The 23090-nt window shown below is 38.6% G+C and overlaps 1 protein-coding gene across 1 annotated transcript; it reads left to right on the top strand.

Moving 5' to 3' along the window:
• Nucleotides 1-6695: 6695 nt before the first annotated feature.
• LOC117298851 (putative E3 ubiquitin-protein ligase UBR7) lies at nt 6696-19077 on the top strand. The gene is made up of 11 exons (XM_033782204.1): nt 6696-6858; nt 8761-8897; nt 10373-10433; nt 10965-11060; nt 12005-12058; nt 12975-13086; nt 13491-13591; nt 14031-14420; nt 15740-15905; nt 16833-16894; nt 17386-19077. Exons 1-11 carry the CDS (start codon nt 6697-6699, stop codon nt 17482-17484), a joined length of 1440 nt encoding a protein of 479 aa, XP_033638095.1. The 5' UTR covers nt 6696; the 3' UTR covers nt 17485-19077.
• The last annotated feature ends 4013 nt before the right edge of the window (nt 19078-23090 follow it).

Below are 23090 nucleotides of genomic sequence, written 5' to 3'. Positions count from 1 at the left end.
GCGAAATGTAATATGGCACGAGGGGCGAGGGCGGTAATTGGAGGGACAGAGGTAAAAATAACTGAAGATCATAATTACTCAAAATAATTGTTGGCAAACTGATTATCACTGATACTCACACTGAGGTGCTTAACAATAAACACAACAAAACTTTCTTTAGACCAGATGCAATTATTACATGTATTGATACTTTGCTATTGTAACTTTCATAGGATTTTCTCATCATCAACACAAAACCTGGTAAATGCTTTAAAGCCATTGGACACTTTCGGTAAACAGTATTGTCCATCAGGGCCCACACTTCGTGTATCACAACTTATATATAAAATAACAAACCTGTGAAAATTTAGGCTCAATCGGTCATCGGAGTCGGGAGAAAATTACAGGGAAAACCCACTCTTGATTCCGCACGTTTCGCCGTGTCGTGACATGTGTTCAAAATAAATCCGTAATTCTCGATATCGAAAGTTGATATTGTTTTAATGTTTTCTCAAAAAGTAATGCATTTCATGGATCAATATTTCAAGAGAAGTCTTTCACCATTACCTAATATATAAACCCTGTAAGTTATTTGTAAATCTGTGAACTTTTATTTATTTTTCTGTACCGAAAGTGTCCAATATGGCTTTAAAGGCAGTGGACACTATTGGTAATTACTCAAAATAATTATTATAAATCATAAAACCTTACTTGGTAACAAGCAATGGGGGAGCTGTTGATAACATTGTGAGAAACGGCTCCCTCTGAAAGTTTTCGAGAAAGAAGTAATTTTCCTCGAATTTGATTTCGAGACCTCCGAATTCGATTTTGAGGTCACGAAATCGAGCATCTGCCCGAAAGCATACAACTTCGTGTGACAAGGGTGTTTTTTTCTTTCATTATTATCTCACAACTTCCACGTCCAATTGAGTTCAAATTTTCACAGGTTTGTTATTCTATGCATATGTTGAGATACACCAAGTGAGAAGGCTAGTCTTTGGCATTTACCAATAGTGTCCAGTTCTTTAAAATAAGTTCGGAATGTTATTTTGCGACTAACACAAGCCTGGACAATCCACTGGTTTCTTTGTTATGCTCCAAAAATTCCCCAAATCCTGTATTATTTATGTAACTTGGGGTCCTTTTTCTTTAATTCTGTATTTGTTTGTTCATCTTTGTCTTAATTCTTTAATGTGTCCTTGTTTCTCAACAATTCTTCAATGTCAGTGCTTTGCCGTTTATTTCCATATTATGACTATATATATATTATTATATCGAACAACGCATTATAATGTAACTTTATGGCAACATTGAAATAAATGTATTGAAATCAAATCAAATTGAACACTTTGATCCAGTATAGTCGATCCTTTCATATTGAACATCCTTTGTCCTCACTACTTTTTTCCTATTGGCTCATAGCCACCAAATGCTTCTAATAGAAACTTTGAATGGCCATAATATTCCCGCTTTTTTCTGAAAACTTCCCTGGACACTATTGAATTAAATAACAAACCCGGTGAAAATTTGAGCTCAATTGGTTGTCGAAATTGCGAGACTCGCCGTATCGCTGCCAGTTATGATCGAGCAAGGCATGCTGAGGGAAATGGCGCGGTGAGGTCGATCACCCCTGGGAACGAGGTTCGCACTGAACCTACGTATATGCAGCATGAATGTTCACGTATTTTATTATTGCAGTGAATACCCAACAGCCGAACACTTCCAATGTCATTCATGACATGCACTTTATAGCTTGTAAAAAAAATGGCAAACGTGTTCCGTCGACCAAGGGCGTTTAACTTACGACCCTAACTTACTGCAAGGACGGTTTTGCACGGGGGCGGACACAACTGCATATGAAAATGTGTCCGGGTGGAGGACATAATTGCATGCGACACCGGCACCAAATAAATGGGGATTATTGAAGTCGCAGACCGTCTCAAAACAAAACAAAACAAAACAAAACAAAACCTCCAATTTAGAGAGGCCTTGGTCGATCCTCATCCAAGCATGTCATGATATTAATACTTTAACTCCTAATTGCCATCGGCATTATTATAGGCTTACACTGTCCCGTGGGGGTTTAGGGAATCCAATCCCCATATCATCCTCAACTAGAAGGTGTAGGCCTACTCATCCATGTGTAACGTTGTTATCACTCTCCAGAGAGTGCTCAATAATACTGGGAAAACGTCTAAATTCGTCACCGGTACCGGTTTATGACTTGATATTTTCGTCATCTCGCCGCCGGCGCCGACGGTATTGTGTTTCGAACAAAAGCCGAAGTTACACATAGTCCCGTCTTTGTGCTAGTCTGTTGCAGTTTGTCAGGCTGTCTTTGATGTTACACCCATGAACGTTGCAGGAGTGTTCGTACGGCCTCTCATATCAAAATGAGCATTGCTGGTGTTTTAGTGTTTCTCGTCGGGTTTTGTACAACCCTGGCTGCTGTCTGCCCTACTAACTGGCAGCGATACAGCGAGTCTTGCTATTTCCTGATAAACAAACCTATGCACTGGAGTAAAGCACGCAATACTTGCGGACCACAAGCGGCACTTACCGTGCCTAACACGGAAGCAGAACAAGCATTTATCTGGGGTATGTTTACGAGCTACTTTGAGGTTGAACCACCTCTTGATCTCTGGTTTGGCTGCAGTGATGTGGAAGAGGAGGGTGTTTGGACCCCTTGTCCACTCAGGGGAGAAGACCACACCTACAACAATTGGAAAGATTACCAACCCACTCATTCATTTCAGCAAAACTGTGCTGTGATGAAAAAAGGATATGGTGGACTTTGGGCAGATCGAACTTGTTCTATGGAACTTCTCGCCATGTGCGAAGCCGTTATAATCTCTACCACCAGCCCGGTGTTCCATCTTCAGACCGGCCCAGATGGGCGCGTCGAGTCCCGGTGTCTGGTTGGTCATGTCATGAAGGAGCTACGGGCTGATGGTGTGGTGTCGTGCGGGAAGGCGTGCCGATCAGAGCCCCGATGTCGCTCCTTCAATCTGCTGATGGAACAAGGCTCAGGGAAGATGGTTTGTCAGCTCAACAACGCAACTCGTCATGAAGCGGCTGATGAAAGCATTAAGGCAAGAGATAAGCGCTACTTCTTCGATCTGTAGATAAGAATTTCGCTGAATTGTCTTTTGTTACCATCGGGTGTTCCTTTCGAGATCGAACTAATTGGTGAGACAAGTACACTAGTCATAACATCTGAAGCAGAACATGTTGTGAACAATTATTTTAATTGATGCTAATTTTAAGTATGACGTAAGAACTTGCCAGTGCGAATATCAATCGTTGTAATAGATGTTAGTATAGCATCTGGGATAAAGAATGTCTTGCGTCCCCCTTATATGTTTGTATGTACTGAAAAGTAAGAAACAACCTTTGATTGCAAATTTGTTGTGTATATTCTTATTTTTTTAGCTTTGTTTACTTTAAAATGTGAAATCGGTTTTTCGACCGTTGGCTCAAAAATTTAGATTGAAATTAATTGTTTTTGTACTGATTCTAAGAAAGTTTTGTGGCATATTGTGCGAATGAAAAAAAAAATCCGGCTGAATTAGAAAAAATACTATTGTCGGTTTTTTTTTATCCCGGGGGATGATGGTTTATTGTCGACATTTCACACAGTCATACATTAAATCATCATAACATTAAATCTGCCCAATCAGCATGAACAAACCATTTCGCATGTACTTTGTTTTTGTACATGGGGCGTTAACGGCATCATTTCCGCTAAATAATCGTTTAGAGCAAACAAAAATCCGAAACAACATTTCTTCGGCAGTTATCTGGCCATGCAACTTTTTAAAAACCTTTGTGATTTTTGGATTGTGTAGTTAAAACCAACCTGTGGTACCCTTTTGAGATAATCGCCCAAAATCTGAAGAGGTTACGTCAATGGAGGAAGAATAATGATGCATGAAAGGTTCTCAGATTGAACTTGAATCTGATTTGAATCCCTTTCTGTATACAAGGAACTGTTTTATCAAGATGTTATACATTAATTATTAAAGACACTGGACACTATTGGTCATTGGTGATATTATTGTCAAAGACCAGTCTCCTCATTGTATCTCAACACATGCATAAAAAACAAACCTGTGAAAATTTGAGCTCAATTGGTCGTCGAAGTTGCGAGATAACAATGAAAGTAAAAAACCTTGCAAGTTGATTTCGAGACCTCAGAATCTAATTCTAAGGTCTCGAAATCAAATTCGTGAAAATTGGTTCTTTCTCGAAAACTACTTTACTTCAGAGGGAGCCGTTTCTCATACTGTTTTGTATACTATCAGCAGCGCCCCCATTACTCGTTACCAAACCAATTAATAAGGTTTTATGTTAATAATTATATTCAGTAATTACCAATATGTGTCCATAACAGCGACAGTGCTTCTTATCAGTTGTAATAGTGATACATTTTTGGAGTAACTGTCCTCTCTTTTATATCATAAGTGGTGGGTAAAGCTGTGGCAACACCGCCTGAATTGAAAAGCGAGTGTATAGAGCCTGTACAGAGAAATGCTGGTTTGCAAACAAACAGGATAAATTTATATAAAAAAAAGAGGCCGAGATTATAGAACAAAAGTAAGATTCGAAAATGCCAGTGAAACTTTGCAGAAGAAGAAAAACGCTCTTATTTACACATTGGCCATGTTTGAGTATAATATAGGGGTTGCGTTTTGCCATGCCGGCGCACTCAGGATAATGTTTTTTGTTTTTGTTTGTTTTGCGGGGGGGGGGGGGGGGGGGGGGCTCGAACCAATTTATTGGGTGGGGTCCAGGGGCCGGCCTTACGGGGGTCCAGCTATGAGCTTTCTGGCGTTTTGGGGGTGAAAAATCAAGCCTCTTTATATGCTCAAGCCCCCCAAGCCCCCCCCCCCCCCTTGGGTGCGCCGTTGTCGTGGGTCAGGTATTTCCAAAAAGGAAACAAAAAATTGTAGCACTTTAATGACTAATATCTTAATGTGAGCTTTCGTAGGAACAAAGTAAATATTGTTTATTCGTGTCAAATTGTACGCAAGGGTGAAGAGAGATGATTCGTGAAAGGTACCACGAAGTGGTCAAGGGATATGTGATACAGAAAGTTGTTATTGTAAACAACAGAGCCGAAATTAAATTTGTTTTAACAAAATAAATAATAATTTATGTTTCTTCATATTATAAGAAAACCCCTTAAATTGCAAATTAAAAAACAAACAAAAGTGAATTGTTACTTTGATGCTCATTCTGTGGTTTCTGCTTCTCTCGATGTATGTTGATAGTTGTTCTTATTTAGGTAATGTGCGTTTACATAGGCAAGCTTATTAATTTTGGTTTTACCCATACACCGATGTGTGTTAGCACTGTATTATTATCAGTACTTTCCCGAATCCTGTAAAAAAATATCACAGGCATATTACTCGGGTGGGATTCGAACCCACGACCCTGGCAAGCTTGATATATAAACAAGAATTTACAGGATATTGTTGTTGTCTGAAATTACAGTGTTTTCCGGCCGAATTCTTTTAGTTTCAAAATCAACACGCATTTTAAATTCACGCATTAATTTCCCCCAATCTACGCATTACTTTTTCCTAATCCACTTAGACTTATGTGCATTCAATGTTCATTTCATACACACATTATTTCATTGTTTTCAAATTCGTTCCAGTCATTCTTTTTACAGTTATAGTATTTTTATGTGAATTGCCAAATAATTAATAATTGACATTTTAGACTACACTTTCTACAAGTTTCCTCGTTTTTCAAACTAAAACGTCGCGTTCGCCGTTTCTTGACACTTGGTCCAAAACAAGCAGGCTTTGGGAGAATCCGCGCACGTCATCAGCCACGTCAACTACATCCGAGGCTATTGGGCAGACATAATACCAAGATCTAGATCAATCCAAACACTTTACAAATACTTTTCTAAAGTCTTCTCAAAATTGGAGGCAAAATCGGCCAACAGGCGAATTAAGTCCATTTTCTGTTGGGTGCACTATAGGCAAATGTTTATGCGCCAAAGTTATTTTGACTTATAAATTGTTGGGAAGTCATGAAATTGATTGTGTAATTATGCGACTTTATCACAGCCTCGGGTTCTTTGCATCAATATTTGGGGAGAATTTGTTCCTGTTGCTTTGGAAACGGAGAAATATGCTTTACTGAAACTGTGCTGGCAGTAATTGGTCACGGTGGGAAAAGCTGCATTTTCGGGGTGACACTTTCTGGGTGAATAGCTAAAAATAATTTTAAACGGTTGACATGGCAAGAATTTAAAAGAAATCTGAAGTTTAGTTGTCAAATTAATTCTAAATTGATTTTTCACAAATCTGAGAGACTTTAAAGTATTTTTTATAGTATTTATTTTTTGAATATTTAGCATTGTTTGATGTTGGAGTTTATTAGGCCGTGTCCGAAACGACGACTTCGGCTACAGCTACGTCTAGATCAGCGCGTCTACCAGTGTTGAAGAATACTAGGCAGACGCGCGTGATCTAGCCGTAGCTGTAGCCGAAGTCGCCGTTTCGGACACGGCCTAACTTCGGCTACAGCTACGGCTAGATCGCGCGCGTCTGCCTATTCTTTAACACTGGTAGACGCGCTGATCTAGACGTAGCTGTAGCCGAAGTCGTCGTTTCGGACACGGCCTTAGTGTGGTTTAGTGTGGCGCACGCTGTGTAGCGCCCTCATGTGTTCAAAGAGTGTCAATGAAAACAAAACAAAATGGCATCGCAGTCAGAGAGAGGAGCTGAAGAGCCCAAACTTGAAGAAAATGAAGACACCGTGTTGTCTATGGTTGAAGTGTTGCAGGAAAGTGAAGATCTAGAGGAAGAAGCTACAGCTGTACTAGGAGACAGTGACGATAGATGCTGCACTTACCCTTTGGTTTGTATTAACAACACTTTTATTTTACAGTTTTGTGCACAAATTTATCACGAAATTGATTGAATTGAAAAGTCCCTTAAAAAGTTTAGCTTTTGCTCAGAGTCTTCTTCTTCCTTATAAAGTGTAGCCTTCAAATGGTTGAAGATGTACGCACTGCGTGTGAGCGCATGTGTTGACTTAGGCAACAGGAATTTGTGTCAGGTGCAGATAGAATTATTACAGGTGCGAATAAAAAACTGGAGATGAGGTTACTTCAGCTGGGGGTCCCTTAAAGCCATTGGACCCTTTCGGTTCAGAAAAAAAAAAAAAAAGTTCACAGATTTACAAATAGCTTACAGGGTTTACAGAAGGCAATGGTGAAAGACTTCTCTTGAAATATTATTCCATGAAATGCTTTACTTTTTGAGAAAACAGCAAAACAATATAAATTCTCGTTAACAAGAATTACGGATTTATTTTAAACACATGTCATGACACGGCGAGACGCACGGAAACAAGGGTGGATTTTTCCGTTGTTTTCTCCCGACTCCGATGACCGATTGAGCCTAAATTTTCACAGGTTTGTTATTTGATATAGAAGTTGTGGTACACAAAGTGTGGGCCTTGGACAACACTGTTTACTGAAAGGGTCCAATGGCTTTTTAAAGCCATTATACAATTTCGGTAAAGAGAAAACATAACAATATCAATTCTCGATAGCGAGAATTACTGATTTATTTTAAACAGATGTCATGACACGGCGAAACGCACAGAAACAAGAGTGGGTTTTCCTGTCATTTTCTCCCGACTCAGATGACCAATTGAGCTTAAATTTTCAAAGGTTTGTTATTTTAGGAAAAGTTTCCGTATGGCGCCACCACTTTTTCATTCGATATGAAATAATATAGTATCTAATTTACCTCAATGAGATATCCTTTTTTGTAAATACGGAATGTTATCCTTATTTTATAATATAAGTTGTGATACACGAAGTGTGGGACTTGGACAATACTGTTTACCGAAAGTGTATAATGGCTTTAACGCCAGTTTGAAAGCATCAAGGGACGTGTACGCCGCAGGATCAACTGGGAGATTGTTCCAGTCCCGGATGGTGCGTGGGAAGAAATCGTATTATTTATTAAACTTGGGGCTTGCCTGACATGCCAATATGATATTAAAACAATTTTTCTAAAAAAATAAATGTAGGCAGCCATCATCATGATTCATTCATGGCCACCCTTTTTATTATATAATTTTTTGATATTTGAATCTCATTTGATTTTGAATTGCTAATTCCAAGTGTTCTCCATTTGTTCTCCATTCATAGCACTCCGCATTCACTGATCGCGGCCATCCGCAAATTTGGATATACATGTAGATGTTGTCTCAATCTACATGTAGTGGTCTCAAACCAGTCCAGGTTTAAAGGCAGTGGACACTATTGGTAACTGTCAAAGACCAGTCTTCTCACTTGGTGTGAAAATTTGAGCTTGATTGGTCATCGGAGTTGCAAGATAACTATGAAAGAAAAAACACCCCTGTCACACAAAGTTGTGTGCTTTTAGATGCTTGATTTCGAGACCTCAAATTCTAAATCCGAGGTCTCAAAATTAAATTCGTTGAAAATTACTTCTTTCTCTGCTACTTCAGAAGGAGCCGTTTCTCGTAATGTTTTATACTATCAACCTCTCCCCACTACTCATAACCAAGTAAGGTTTTATGCTGATAATTATGTTGAGTAATTACCAATAGTGTCCACTGCCTTTAAGACATTTAGTTAAAATATTGGTTCCTCTCCTGACCATACATAAGTTGTTCAATTAGGGTGTCTGAACTGTAGTTGTTTAATACCAGGCATGTGCTGAATGTCCACAGTGAAGTAAGTTCTGAAGTGCAATCCCTTCTGTTTGTCATTGATTTCAGGGTTACAGAGAAAGGCAAGCTTTGTATGCTTGCACAACATGCACACCAGCTGGTGATGGTCAGCCAGCAGGAGTGTGCCTTGCATGTAGCTACGAGTGCCACGAGGGACATCAGATGTATGAACTTTACACAAAAAGGTAAAAATCAAAAAGAAACTTTGGGTTTGTTTGCATGAAAGGCGTTTAGTTATAAATAATACAATGCTTTGCATAGTTGCGGAGGAACACTATCAGTTGAGGAATATGGCCCACTTTATGGGTAGCCTAATCTTTTTTTTTTCTTTTCACAGAGCTGCCTTTGAAGCAGAAAAAGTCACTTGTCAACATTCAACATTAACTCTGGAGCAATAGGAGACTTAGTTGTCATTCTCTTGGCTTAGAACAATGGAACAGGATGCTAGTCTTGATAGGCAGCGTTCATTTTGTTAACATTTTAAAGGCGCCGATATCGCAACACAAGTTACTTGGGAAGACATTTATATTATCACACAAATATCTGTTTGGATCTACAATCCCGGCCAAAATGCTTGGGCCACCCTTTCCTAACGTTGTATACAATGGTTCCCTGTGCACTTCCCATTCACATTCAAAACATTTGTCCCCCGCCCCCCGCCCCCCGCTCAATGTTGACTGTAACTCAGAACACAACTCAGAACACAATCAGCAATTGGAACACAACTCAGAACACAATCAGCAATTGGAGCCGTAACTCAGAACACAACTCAGAACACAATCAGCAATTGGAACCAACATTGAAAGGGGGCAGGGGGGGCCCAACGAGATATGGCCGGGATTGTAGATTGGTAGACATGCCCAGTCCCTCAAGCCAGTCCTTGTTTTGCCCTCTACAAGTGACTATTACAAATAATGGTATTGTTTGGCGACATTCATTTTGTTAAAACATAGTCGCCAATATCAAAACACAAATTACTGGAGAAGAGATAAATGCTTCACACTCTGTTTAGATCCAGATTTGTAGACTTGCCCAGTCCCTCTGAACCAGTTGATGTTGTCCCTTTTACCGGTGACTTCAGTAATACAAAAAACAGCGTCGCCAATCAACACTAGTGGGACACTCCTCATCATTCTCACCCTGCCCCTTGGAAAGTGGATTCAGGCTGTTTCAATTCTTTATTTTAAAGACAGTGGACACTATTGGTAATTGTCAAAGACCTGTCTTCTCACTTGGCGTACCTAAACATAGACATAAAATAACAAACCTGTGAAATTTTTAGCTCATCGGTCGTCAAAGTTGTGAGATAATAATGAAAGAAAAAACACCCTTGTCACACGAAGTTGTGTGCTTTCAGATGCTTGATTTCGAGACCTCAAATTCTAAATCTGAGGTCTCGAAATTAAATTCGTTGAAAATTACTTCTTTCTCGAAAATACGTTACTTCAGAGGGATCCATTTCTCCCAGTGTTTTATACTTTCAACCTCTCCCCATAACTTGTTATCAGATAAGGTTTTATGCTAATATTATTTTGAGTAATTACCAATAGTGTCCATTAAACCTTTAACATTAAAACAAGTTGGGAAAACAAATTATTAGATCCTTATTAAAATGTGATTTTTATAAATTTGTGATTTATTTTGTTCTTTTCATAAACAGAAACTTCAGATGTGACTGTGGGAATAGCAAGTTTGGATCAATGACATGTAAGCTCATTGCAGTAAGTATGCATCGTTTTGGTATTGCACAGGTTGAAAAGTAGATGTTCACAGGTTTACACATAACTTTACATGGTGAAAAAAAAGATTCTCTGTACTTTTCCAAGCCCTGTGAAAAGAAATCCATCGGCAAGTGATAACTTTGGTGGGATTCGAACACATGCTAACCCATAGTAGATGTCTTACCACTAAACCACTGACCTTGCCCGGTAGCTAAAGGAGCTAAAGGAGCTAAAGGCTGTTAAATTGCGATATTTTTAGCAGTGGGCCTGTAACATTTTTAATAGATGTTACATTTGCATTGAGTGCTTTCAAGAGTCCAGTGAAAAAAAAACGCATATTTGATTTTGAACTGCAACTTGTGCATGGTAGCATTTCAGAACATTTTGTGGATAGTGCTCAGTAAAAATAATATTTTATCTGGTTAGGATTTAAAAAAAGTTAAATTGATTGTTCCTTGGCATGTTGAATTTAATCACCATTTATTTCAGTCATGTTCAACGTTTGTTTTTTGTTTGTTTTTTTCATAACAGAATAAAGCAGATACCAACCCGGACAACAAATACAACCAGAACTTCCGCGGTGTTTACTGCATATGCAGCAGACCTTACCCAGACCCCGAGGATGAGGTAAGATAATTGACTCAAAGTCCATCTTAAGCCCAGTTCATGCGAATGCGATATGAATTTTTGACAGCACAAATTTGCAACAAATCAATGACATCAGTTCTCTTGTGCTCAACCCCTGTGAAACATTCACTGCGAAAAACAGCCATGTGACGTCAAAATTCATTTTGCATTCGCAGGAAGCGTGAACCGGGCTTTAGTCTGTACGCCCTACTTGCCTAGAGGTGACCTCAATCCTCTAGTATCCTCTCCTCCTATGTCACTCCACACCTAACTGTTTGGACTTGAATAAGATTGGAAAGCCTGACCAGGCGTGTGGTTTTTTTCTACTAAAGTCTTATTTTGTAGCCCTCAGAAAAATTGTTAATTAAAAGCCAGAATAAGGTCAACAAAATTTAACCATACCTGTATGTGTGTCAGCCTTTGTGCTTGATAACATTTTCTTACTTTTTTCCAAGGGCCAAAGTATCATGCCTGCTCCTGTGATGACCCAGTGATAAGTTATTTATTAGGCCTACAGCCGCCAGTCCTTCTCAATTCTACACTAAGGAAAAATTGTAATGTAGCAATAGAAAGGTCTATTTGCTATGTCAGCCAATAGCTATAGCCAGTACCAGAGTCACTTGATTGGGAGACTGCCATACATAAGCCCTGTACAAGTTGAAGATTTAAACTGTTGCTATGGATGGATTGACTTTTCCTAAACAGTCCTACTTAAGTATAATTTCTGATTTTTTGGCTCTTGGAAAAAATATGAAAAAATGTGACTAAATAGCCTGAAAGTCTTCTGATGCTAACCATAGATCAGCCCCTGTACTCAATGAAATGTTCCTATTTTTTTTTCATGAACTAAATATCATACCTGAATGAAACACAAATGGTATTTAATATGTTTTTGAAATTCTCAGCTGAGAGACAACAATGTTTTTTTACATTAATTCATTTAGATTGAAGATGAGATGATCCAGTGTGTTGTGTGTGAAGATTGGTTTCATGGAAGGGTAAGTTTAAGGGCCACGGCACACGAGGCAATCAGTTTCAGGCAATCTCCAAGAAGAAAAGGCATGCACAGTTCACTGAAATATGTTATGCTTGTTGATCGTAAGACATTGTTGTATAGCTTACTCATGCGGTTCCCAAAATGGTCCTGTAGCATGCACTGTGGTTGGTTGTCTCCAAGTTGCCTGTAAAAGTTGCCTCGTGTGTCAAGGCCCTAAGACATTGTTATATAGCTTACTCATGCGGTTCCCAAAAGGGTCCTGTGGCATGCACTGTTGTTGGTTGTCTCCAAGTTGCCTGCAAAAGTTGCCTCGTGTGTCAAGGCCCTAAGACATTGTTATATAGCTTACTCATGCCGTTCCCAAAATGGTCCTGTAGCATGCACTGTTGTTGGTTGTCTCCAAGTTGCCTGTAAAAGTTTCCTTGTGTAAAAAAACAGCAAAAGCAGAGCTGTAGACTCGCTTGCACCATCTTCACAAGCGGCTACTGTTATTCTGCTCAGCATTGTGGGACTGAACTCGTTAAAACGCCACATCTCCTAAACACTAACACAAGTGAATATTCACTCAAAAAATGGCTATTCCAGATTATTTTGATGAGGGCTCGATATCATAAAGAACTAAGATAGTTTTTAAGATGCATTTTGCCATAGTGATTTGTATTTTGACATTAAACTTTGACTATTTTTTTTTTAAGAACTGTCTTGCTTGTTAACTTCTTCTTGGTGGGGGTGTTAGGAAATGGGCCTGCACTGATACCTTCCTTTAGTGGATCTAGAGGACTTCTCGTTCTTAACTTCACTGCGGAGCGAATTATTTATTGTTTTGTCTGTTTTAATAACACTTTGGTGAAATAAGTGTCCCAGCCTGTATCAATTCTCAGTTAGCTTGACATTGTTTTTTATTTTTTTATTAATAGCACCTTGGTGGAGTAAGTGTCCCAGACAGTAATGACTTTCAGGAGATGGTGTGTGGCCGATGTATGGAGGGGTCCTGCCATTTCCTATGGTACTACAATATCACCAGTAAAGGTAATCAGTAGAATATAACTCACTGCCAAACCTCTCAATCCAATATTTGTCTGTTCCTTTAAAATAGTACCATAAGGGCCCAGTTTCGTGAAGCTGTTAGTATTATGCAGAAAACTCTGCTTAGCAATTTTCTTTGCAAGGCATAAAGTGAGTTGGGTTGTTGTTGTGTTTTGGGGTATTTTCTTTAGGGGGAGGGGTTGGGGGTGCTGTAGGTTATAAAATTGTGATGGGCCAAAGAAATACTGTTTGGGTTTTCTTGTATGTCTGCTCCGTCAGAAAATTTACAGTCTTTAAAGAACAGCCAGTTTACCATGTTGGGAATAAAACTTTACACCATTATCATACTCTCTTTGTTTGCATCTTCTCACATTGTCTTTTTTTTCCCCTCCTTCCTCGTTTGTTAGAAGTGAAATTAGAGACCGAGGACTCATCGGCTGTTGTGGAAGTGGAGGAAGACTTAAAGACTGAGCCACAACAAGAAATTAGCCAGGAGGACCAGAAAAAAGTAAGTCAGTATATGTAATACTGCTGTGTGGAACCTTACGGTAGGTTGGGAACTAGACAGAAGCAAGTTAATATATATCTGTTGATGGGAACCTTAAAGTAAGCATGATTATCAGAAATAAATGAGCTACTTTATGTCATTTTTTTGTATTGACGCAGTCTTCTAATGATGACTAGAGCAAGCTAGTCGAAATGTTTAGACCAAATAAAGAACTCACACTGCGGCAGTGAGGTTAATAACAAGAAGTCCCCTAGATCCACTAAGCGAAAGTAGTAGTCCCTGCTGATTTTCTACCTTTCGCCCAGGTAGTAATTAATAAGCAGGAAGGGTCTCCCGAATTCAACAAAATCTATTTCGCAGCAATAGAGAAGTTTCCCATTGTTGTCATTATTGTCAATTTTGGTCTCTCATTGTATTATCATTTCTCTGTTGTTTTTAGAATCCTGTGAGTAGTGACGCCAAACCTGTAGCAATAAATACAGCGAGTAACGGCTCAGAAAGCAACATCCTGCCTGATAACTCTAGTAACGTCAACTCATCAACCTCGGCTGTAGCTGAAGCTCTCCCAACAACTACCGAACAAACAATCAAGACTCAAGCCTCTACTTCTTCAGAGACCTCGCCCCAAGAGAAGCTCTCCACAACCCATGCCGGGACCTCTGGTGAAGAGAGTAAAGCGCAGCTGAATGGGCGAAGCGACGCAGAGGATAAATCTGTGGATAGCTGTAAGCTGAATGAGCTGAAACGGCGAGAGATTGTCAAGAAGGGACATGCCACTTTCTGGCCCAGCGGCTGGAGAAGTAAACTGTGTACATGTCTGGAGTGCAAGGTAAGAGAATATGGACAGCGTCATTGATAAACAGCATGGTACAGTTTGGGCGACCAGTGTCGTAACTTGTGGTAGCTTAGTCGAGTTGTGACTACTGTTTTAGTCACAACTTTCTGCTTAGTGAACCAACTGTGTTGCTTGGCACTATTTACAACAACATGATTGACTTACAAAACACACTCAGTGACACAATCCTTCAATCCTTTCAGGTTGCCCTTACTATATTGCGCCTGTGGCAATCAATATGCCACAATGAATCTTGGGAATAAATTGTTCACTACTAGTGTCAAAGTTTCAACTATTTGAGGCCTGACTAGTCGAGTAATAAGTTTCACTTGTCGCCCAGACTTAGTACAGGTACATGTGTATTTCATCAACTAGCCCTATTAATAAGTGCATGTTGTACCATGATAAAACTAATCTGGATTTTACAAAATTTGAGCTGCGTGCCTTTTCACTAGACTAAAAAAATTAAGCATGTCACTCAAGCATATCTCTAGCAGCAGCACCCACAAGAAAACACCAACCCTCAGAAATCGTTTATCAGATTCAAATGTGTGAAAGATGTTCAAAACCATTACTTCAAAGGGAATCCCTTCTAAAAGTAGTGTATACCATCAACAGCTGCAGCGCTTTTAACCAAGTAAGCTTTTAAGGTTATTTAATTGTTGGAGTACTAACCAATGTATGACACTACATTCAATATCTGGAAATAGACATGACTGAATTTAATTAGGAAGCTCATGGCCGAGTGGTTTAGAGCATTGAATTCAAATTCATGGCTCTGCTTACCGCCGAATTCTGCGCTTACGATCACGATTCCCTGCTTACTTGCAAGCGCCGAATTTCTGCGCTAGCCTTGTAAGCGTAGAATGCCTAGTAACGTGGAGTACGCACGCACAGACGCCAAAATTCACCGCTAACCCGTGAAATAGCCTTGCCGTAAGCATAGAAATCCCTGCTTCCGTAAGCGCCGATTCTGTGCTTACGGTAAGCAGAGCCATGAAATTGGGCCCTGGTGATTAAGTCATTGGGTATGAATTTGAATTCCGGTCATGACACGTGTGTCCTTGAGCAAGATGCTTTGTTATAATTGCTTCTCTTCACCCAGGGGTATAAATGGTTACCTGCAAGGGCAGAGATGGTTCTTGTGATTGATTTAGCTTAGTGCGATAAACACTTGGCAGCACAGGCTGTATACTCTAAAGGGAGCTGAGGTGGTTTAAGAAATAAAAATGGCCCAGTGACCACGGGTAATAATGCTGAAGCGCCATGAATGTCACTGACTGACACTATTTTTATTAATTTTCTACTTGCAGAAATTGTATGAGAGGGAGCAGATATCCTTCTTACTGGATGAATTTGATACGGTATCGGCCTACGAGGAACGAGGCAAAGTAAAACATGCTGGCTCATCTCAATACCAGAGGGGCATGGATGCCCTGACTACATTGAATCGCGTGCAACAAGTGGAAGTACTTCACGGTCAGTCATCTTAATGTTAGATTCTTATTATCTCCCTATTTTGTCAATGTCTTTGTTCAGGGTTGCAAGTCAGAATTAGATTTGTCTTTGTTCAATCCAAAATCATTTGGCATTTTTCCAGTCGGGTCCCCTTGTGGTTTATTCCATGATATTTGATCCCTCTGCAACCGCTTCCTCAGGTTGAATCGTTAACTTCTCTGGTTAACGACAGTTACATTGCATAGCAGTCGCATTGTGGGTATTTTCAGACAGCGTACTAAGTTGGACCCGAACACATTTAAATTTCGAGGTGGTTGTAAGAAGCTGTTCACCTTGCGTTCAGACAGCACTGAGTTAAACCCGACGCGGTTTATCTTTGGTTTTAAGAGGTCAAAGCAAACACGACCCCGTTACTCTAACATCTGGTTGATTGTCCTGCTCATTGGTCACCGTGTGTTTACGTAATGATACGGAGGTCAATGGGTTGTCTGTTGTGAGTTAAACCGGATGTGGTGTTTTTTATTCTGTCCACACACAGTGTTAAAAGATAAACCCGAAGAGGTCTGAAGATAAACCCCCTCGCTGGACAGTTTATCTTTTGTAGGTTGAACTCGATTCAGACTTACTTTAGAATCGTTCAGACACACAGAGTTGAACACGATTGGGTTGAACCATGAGTTAAACCGACTTTAGTACTGTGTCTGAATGACCTCTATGAGTGGCCTTGTAAACAAACACAGACATACTAGAGTCAGAAAGCACACAGAAAAAGAAAGGTATACCGTGCAGAAGGTGACAAGGGGGGGGGGGAGTAAGAGGGAAGGGGATAATCAACTGTTCTTTGCTAACCCCGGCCATGGCTCTTTGGTATTTTGGGAATCAATCTTACATCTGTTCTATGGACTATTTCTCGATGACAATTCCCTGCTTTTGTTTGATTGAATGCAGGATACAATGATCTGAAGACATCTCTGAATGACTATCTCCAGAGTTTTGCTTCTGAGGGCAAGGTATGTACTAACTACTAATATGGCTCCTTGGTTTGGAAAATGACCCCATAATGTTTGAGAAGTGTTTGAGCACCAAACTCAAGCTTAGCTGTATCTGATCAGCAGAGTGTGGGTTTGGAGTCCCGATCTAGCAAAGCACTGAACCATTGCGTCTTCCTTTGGATGGGTCGTAAAGCTGTAGGTCCTGTGAGTTGTTATAATAAATATCAACGCACATAAAAGGCCCCAGTACACAATAATCGCAAAGATAAGGTGTGTCTGCCAGTGCAACAACTATCTACAATCATGAAGACTGCACTAGAAAGGAAAAAGAAGAAGAAGGTTTATACGATTTGGTTCAATCTTTGGAGACTATTACCAAAGGTGTCAAGTGCCTTGCCCATTGAAGTGGGATAGTAATAGTGTAAGGCACTGCGATACAATGTTAAAAAGTGCCTTATAGATACCTTCTTACATAAATAAATTAATTGTACCGTGTTGTATATGAACAGGTGGTCAAAAGACAAGATATTGATGACTTCTTTTCTGACATGCAATCTCGCAAGAAGCAACGTGTTGGCGATTCAGGTATCCAGCACTTCTGCAGATGATAGGATCAACCGTTGACATTCTTCAACCACCTCGACGAACACTGCTATGTTATTTATATTTTGTTGGTGACTGATGGCATTTTGAGGCTACAATCTGTCCCGTGACCATGATGATTGACACAATCGTCAGATATTAATTTTTGTTTTTTTGTTTTTAAGTTCAATTCACCAGGGTCTCATTTTATAGAGCTGCTTAAGCACAACAAAATTATGCTTACCGGTGTGGCGGTTTCAGTCTTCCGCCGTGTTCAATTTTCCGGGACTCAGTACAGCACTAACATTTGACTACTTTCGCTTGCTGTGCGCAGGCGTCGCATGACGTAATGTTACTGTATTTGGTCATTCGGAAAACTGAACACGGCGGAAAGTTGAAACCGCTTCACCGGAATCAGGAAACCAGCCAAGTTACCATTCCAAATCTATGACTTGTGACTGGTATCCTGCTCATGTATGCTAAGCGGAAAATTGTTGCTCCTTAAGCAGCTCTATGAAATTGTGCTGGTGTTTAAAACACAGCTAGCCGGTCTGCTAATTTTTGTTTAATTTACAAAATCTTAAGTAATATATGGAGCAAGTCCGTGGTTCACTGCTTCAAGTACAGATAAAGAACAAACAGATAAAGAACAAATTAGCACGTGTTACCCTAATCTGATACAGCAATGGGTGATGGCCATTTTAGTATTTATTTACGCCAACAAAGGCCATTTTGAAATATTTCAGTTGATGCGACTTGGCATGAGATATCATTGGCTAATGCTACTGAGTACTCTTCTTCAGCTGCAGTTGTAGTTTTGGAGGCAGTCTGAATTTAACATGGTGTATTCTGCACTTGTTTGTTCTTGGGGAAAAAATAATGTGCAATTTTAAAGGCTAAAACAAAATTAGCTGTTGCAAATTGCTTACCAATCAAAAGGACATTGGTATAAATGCACAAAATAGTTAATGGCCTGATAATCCGACCCTAGCAAAGTCTTTCTTCTATTCAAAAGGTGATAAGGAAAAACTACTTTTTTGGCGATTTGAAATATCTTTCCACCTTCCTCAAAAGTAAAATTTTCTTCTCTTTGAAAGAATTACCTCGTCTTGAATTTGAAGAAGATTTTGATTTTGAAAAACACTTTGCTTTTTTAATTTAGCAGGAATAAACATGAACCATGTGTGGGATAGAACGAGGGTAGTTTCCCTACAGTAGTGAAGTGTAGTACTTTTTATTATCAGGAAAAACATGAATGAAAAGGGTATTTGAGTTTTCAGTGATTCTTAAAAACTATAAAACAAAGACTGTAGTCAAAAGTGGACCTTTATTCACAGCTCAAATCACTGTTCCTAATTGTTATTCTTTTCCTTTGCTATTGCTTAAGTTGAGTTTTGTTTTTGCGCAAGTTAAAACTAATGTGTTGTTTATTATCTGTTTTACAACTCTTGTAACAGCATCAATGCTGGTTAAAAATGTTGAGTTCAAAAATATTCTATGTAGGCATAAAACTTAACCAACTTTCAGTTGTGTTTTGATTTAATAGTAAAGCTACTGCTTGCTCTCGAGCATTAAAAGTTTATAAAAAAACATGTGAATCCATTGTGCTATTTTTCATGTGTCAATTGTTTATATCTGTACGTCTGGTCCCAATTTCATGGTAATTCCTGCACCCAACATGGACCAGATTCATAGAGCTGCTTAAAGGCAGTGGACACTATTGGTAGTTACTCAAAATTATTATTAGCATAAAACCTTACTTGGTGACGAGTAATGGGGAGAGGTTAATGGTATAAAACATTGTGAGAAACGGCTCCCTCTGAAGTGACATAGTTTTCGAGAAAGAAGTAATTTTCCACGAATTTGATTTAGAGACCTCAGATTTAGAATTTGAGGTCTCGAAATCAACCATCTAAATGCACACAACTTCGTATGACAAGGGTGTTTTTTCTTTCATTATTATCTCGCAATTTTGACAACCAATTGAGCTAAGATTTTATGCATATGTTGAGATACATCAAGTGAGAAGACTGGTCTTTGACAATTGCCAATAGTATCCAGTCACTTTAAACAAAAATTAATAAGCAACATTTTTCAGCTTCAGGGATATTTGACCATTGTGAAAATCCCCCCCTTATTCTAGACCTTGGGGACCTCCTGGATGTTACAACTTAGGAGGTTTACATACTCTGTGCATAACCAGAAATACAAAACCACAGGTTTGATTGAACACACACTGGGAACTATTTCATTCTCTTTACAATAAAATCTGAAAACTCAGGAATTTTTATATATTTTAAATCCTGATATCGCAACTGAATCAAGAGGAAATCATACGCCTGTATAAGCTTAGCTGATCAGAACCTATCATTCCTTTATTCTCAATTTCTCATTCATAAAATCACCCTGTACATTGATATAGATATACATGGAGAATTTTAACATACATGACCCATTGCCATCTAATATACTGTACACAAATCACAGTTACTTTAAGGGAACAAAAAAATAATAAAATAAAATCATAATCAATACTCTTTATAATCTTTTTAAAGAGTTGGATTTGAAAAGAATCAAAAACACTCGTTCATAATATCAAGCTGCAAATTATTTGAGAAAGACATTTTAAGATGTTTGTAATATCTGATTGTTACTAATTATTTGTAAAGTGAGTATAATCAGTAGTATTGCATTACTTTGATGGTCCAAAATTTGTACAACTTAAAGGCAGTGGACACTATTGGTAGTTACTCAAAATAATTATTGGCATAAAACCTTTCTTGGTGACGAGTAATGGGGAGAGGTTGATGGTATAAAACACTGTGAGAAACGGCTCCCTCTGAAGTGTCATAGTTTTCGAGAAAGAAACAATTTTCCACGAATTTGATTTCGAGACCTCAGGTTTAGAACTTGAGGTCTCGAAATCTAAACGCACACAATTTCGTGTGACAAGGGTGTTTTTTTCTTTCATTATTATCTCACAACTTCGATGACCGATTGAGCTCAAATTTTCACAGGTTTGTTATTTTATGTTTATGTTGAGATACACCAACTGTGAAGGCTAGTCTTTGACAATTACCGATAGTGTCCACTGCCTTTAAATATTGACAGAAATATCAGCCTTGGTCATTTTACCATAAACAAAATAATCTCAAGGAATGTTATTTGGTTATAAAAATGCAACTACAGGATACCAGAAAAATGGAACAGTATAAATCAAGAATGTGTTCGAAGAATAAACCATGTTTTGATTTTGTGCATTTGTTACATGTGGAAACATTGAGCAGCAATAAACTGCTTTGATAAGAAACTGCTTAAGAAAAAAACTATTGGCAGAGTAAAAATCTGTGTGGGACCAGTTAAGAACAATGCACTCACGTGCACCTCAACAAAGTATGATTTTGTTGATGTTACAACAAATACTGTTTATCATAGAGCAATATATATTGACTTTAATAGTGCTAACTTGCCATATTTGAAGCTGAAATTGGTGCATCAATGTTTGGGTACAAACTTTCTGTAAAGTTTGAATCTAATTATTTTACATCTGTTGCACATGGCTCTGTTTACTGTAACAGAAACAGGGAACTCCGCACTTGCGCCAAGCATATTTCACATTTTAGCAGGGAATTTCTGCTAAGCATTCTTCGCTTACACAACTAGTGAGAAAAACTGTTATCGCAAGGGCAGATACTGTGCCACTTTTAAAATGATTTATATTAATATTCAGCATAAATTATCTCTTCTCTAACACGTTTCAATCAAGACAACACAAAACAAAATTTCAAAGAAGTTAACAAGTTCGCGTGGTATCGTGCCCTCCAAAGCGAAATGAAAAGGTTGTAAAAAACTCATTTTAAATACTTTGTACAAGTTTGAAAGATAAGTTTTATAAAAGCTTTATCTATAACAAAAAAAAGGAAATGAATGTTATACTTGTACTAGACAATTACTTAACACTTGTAATTTGACAAATAACTTCTTGCTAGAGTTTTTGTAAACATGTCACAATGGCCCCAAAAAACCAACAACAAAGTTTAACAGTTATGGAAGAAAATTGGTCTAAAAAAAACATTATAACTACACTAAAGGAATGTAAAGTTTGTGATGGAAAAATACTCAAAGGTGAATCCTCAACATGTAATGGTGAGGAAAATAGAGGTTTTAAACTTTGTACATTCTGGACAATTTGTTCTAATTTCTTTATCAAATCGAATCTTATCAACCTTAACCAATACAGAAACAATTGATTCAAATGAGAGTAAAAAAGTTGCCATTTTGGTGTAACATTTCAGTACCAGGGTACCACTTCACGTCTGATGAACGTCTTTTTCATAGGAAAATAAAAGTTACTGTGGAAAGTTGTTTAATGGTAATTCTTTTTTAATGCTGACATAAAGCGGTTAAAACAATACTTTCTGACCGTCTAAAAAGAGAAGAAAAAAATTGCTTCTTTTATAGACCTACATTGAAAAGTAAACAAGTTTTGTGCGTATTTTCCTGGATAAAACACATCAGATATTTAATGCTTTTTAAAACACATTTATTTTTGATTTCCCTGTGTGTTAGAACAAGAGTTATGTACTTTATGTGCAACCATTTTAACCCTGCATATTTTTCCAATATAAGAAGTCAAACACTGATGAAGGACATCATCCATCCCTCAAAAGTGGTTTCAGTCTTCTTGTAATTATCTTAAAACACACAGGACCTAGAACTTAACCCGACTCTGAAAGATGAGGACATTTTGGTTGAGTGTCCTTCTCAAGGACACAAGTGCCATGACCGGTACCCGAACCAACACTCTGACAGCACCCGAACTCGAGCCCAGTGCGCAAGACCACTCTGACACACAACAAAAAGCGGAGGGTGTGTGGTCTGGGCCCGATTTCATGGCTCTGCTTACCACCGAGTTTAGCGCTTACAATCATCATTCAAGCGCCAAATTTCTGCACTAGCTGTGGAAACGTAGAATTCCTCAAGCGCCAATTCTTTGCTTATGGTAAGCAGAGCCATGAAGAAACATGGAATCCCTCAAGCGCCAATTCTTTGCTTACGGTTAGCAGAGCCAGGAAGATTGGCCCAGAACTACCAAAGCACAAAATACAATTTGTTTGTAATTTGACCCACTAAAATAGTAGACAGAATACCTACATGGGGCTTTCGAGGACTAGACATAACTTATTACTAACCAGCCTGTTACATCAGAACTGTTCTCTACACTAAAACATCAACCGTTCTAGGACTTTTAAAAGAAAATATAATATAGCCGCTACATCAGCTTACATCTCCATTGCACATAATAATCATCGGCACAATACTTATTATTACATCTGTTACAATTTTTGTGCATATCCGTACTCTGTAGCACATACTTGTTATCAAATTGCCAACATACATGTCTTGTTCCCTATGTGTATAAACAGTATTGAAACACAATTCTGATTATACGAAAAAGGGCATCAGACTATTTTTCATCTCGACCTCATTTTGGTTAAGCATCGATAAAGGTCAGTGTAGAGCAGTTTCAGGTGCTGACCGTACATCATTTTGCAATTAAAGAATTTAAGGATTATTTTTTATGCTTGGATCCTTTACTAATCCTCAACTTTCGTAACGTAGTTTAATTGAA

Source organism: Asterias rubens, chromosome 1, assembly GCF_902459465.1.
Source record: "Asterias rubens chromosome 1, eAstRub1.3, whole genome shotgun sequence".
Lineage (NCBI taxonomy): Eukaryota > Metazoa > Echinodermata > Asteroidea > Forcipulatida > Asteriidae > Asterias > Asterias rubens.
This window is presented reverse-complemented; position numbering and strand designations above follow the sequence as displayed.

What these genes read in the sequence shown, in the direction of transcription:
- LOC117298851 (XM_033782204.1), top strand. Translation starts at nt 6,697, where the DNA reads ATGGCATCGCAGTCAGAGAGAGGAGCTGAAGAGCCCAAACTTGAAGAA. An exon ending in TGACATGTAAGCTCATTGCA is followed by an intron (nt 10,434 to 10,964) that starts GTAAGTATGCAT and finishes TTTTCATAACAG; the next exon opens with AATAAAGCAGATACCAACCC. An exon ending in AAGATTGGTTTCATGGAAGG is followed by an intron (nt 12,059 to 12,974) that starts GTAAGTTTAAGG and finishes TTTTATTAATAG; the next exon opens with CACCTTGGTGGAGTAAGTGT.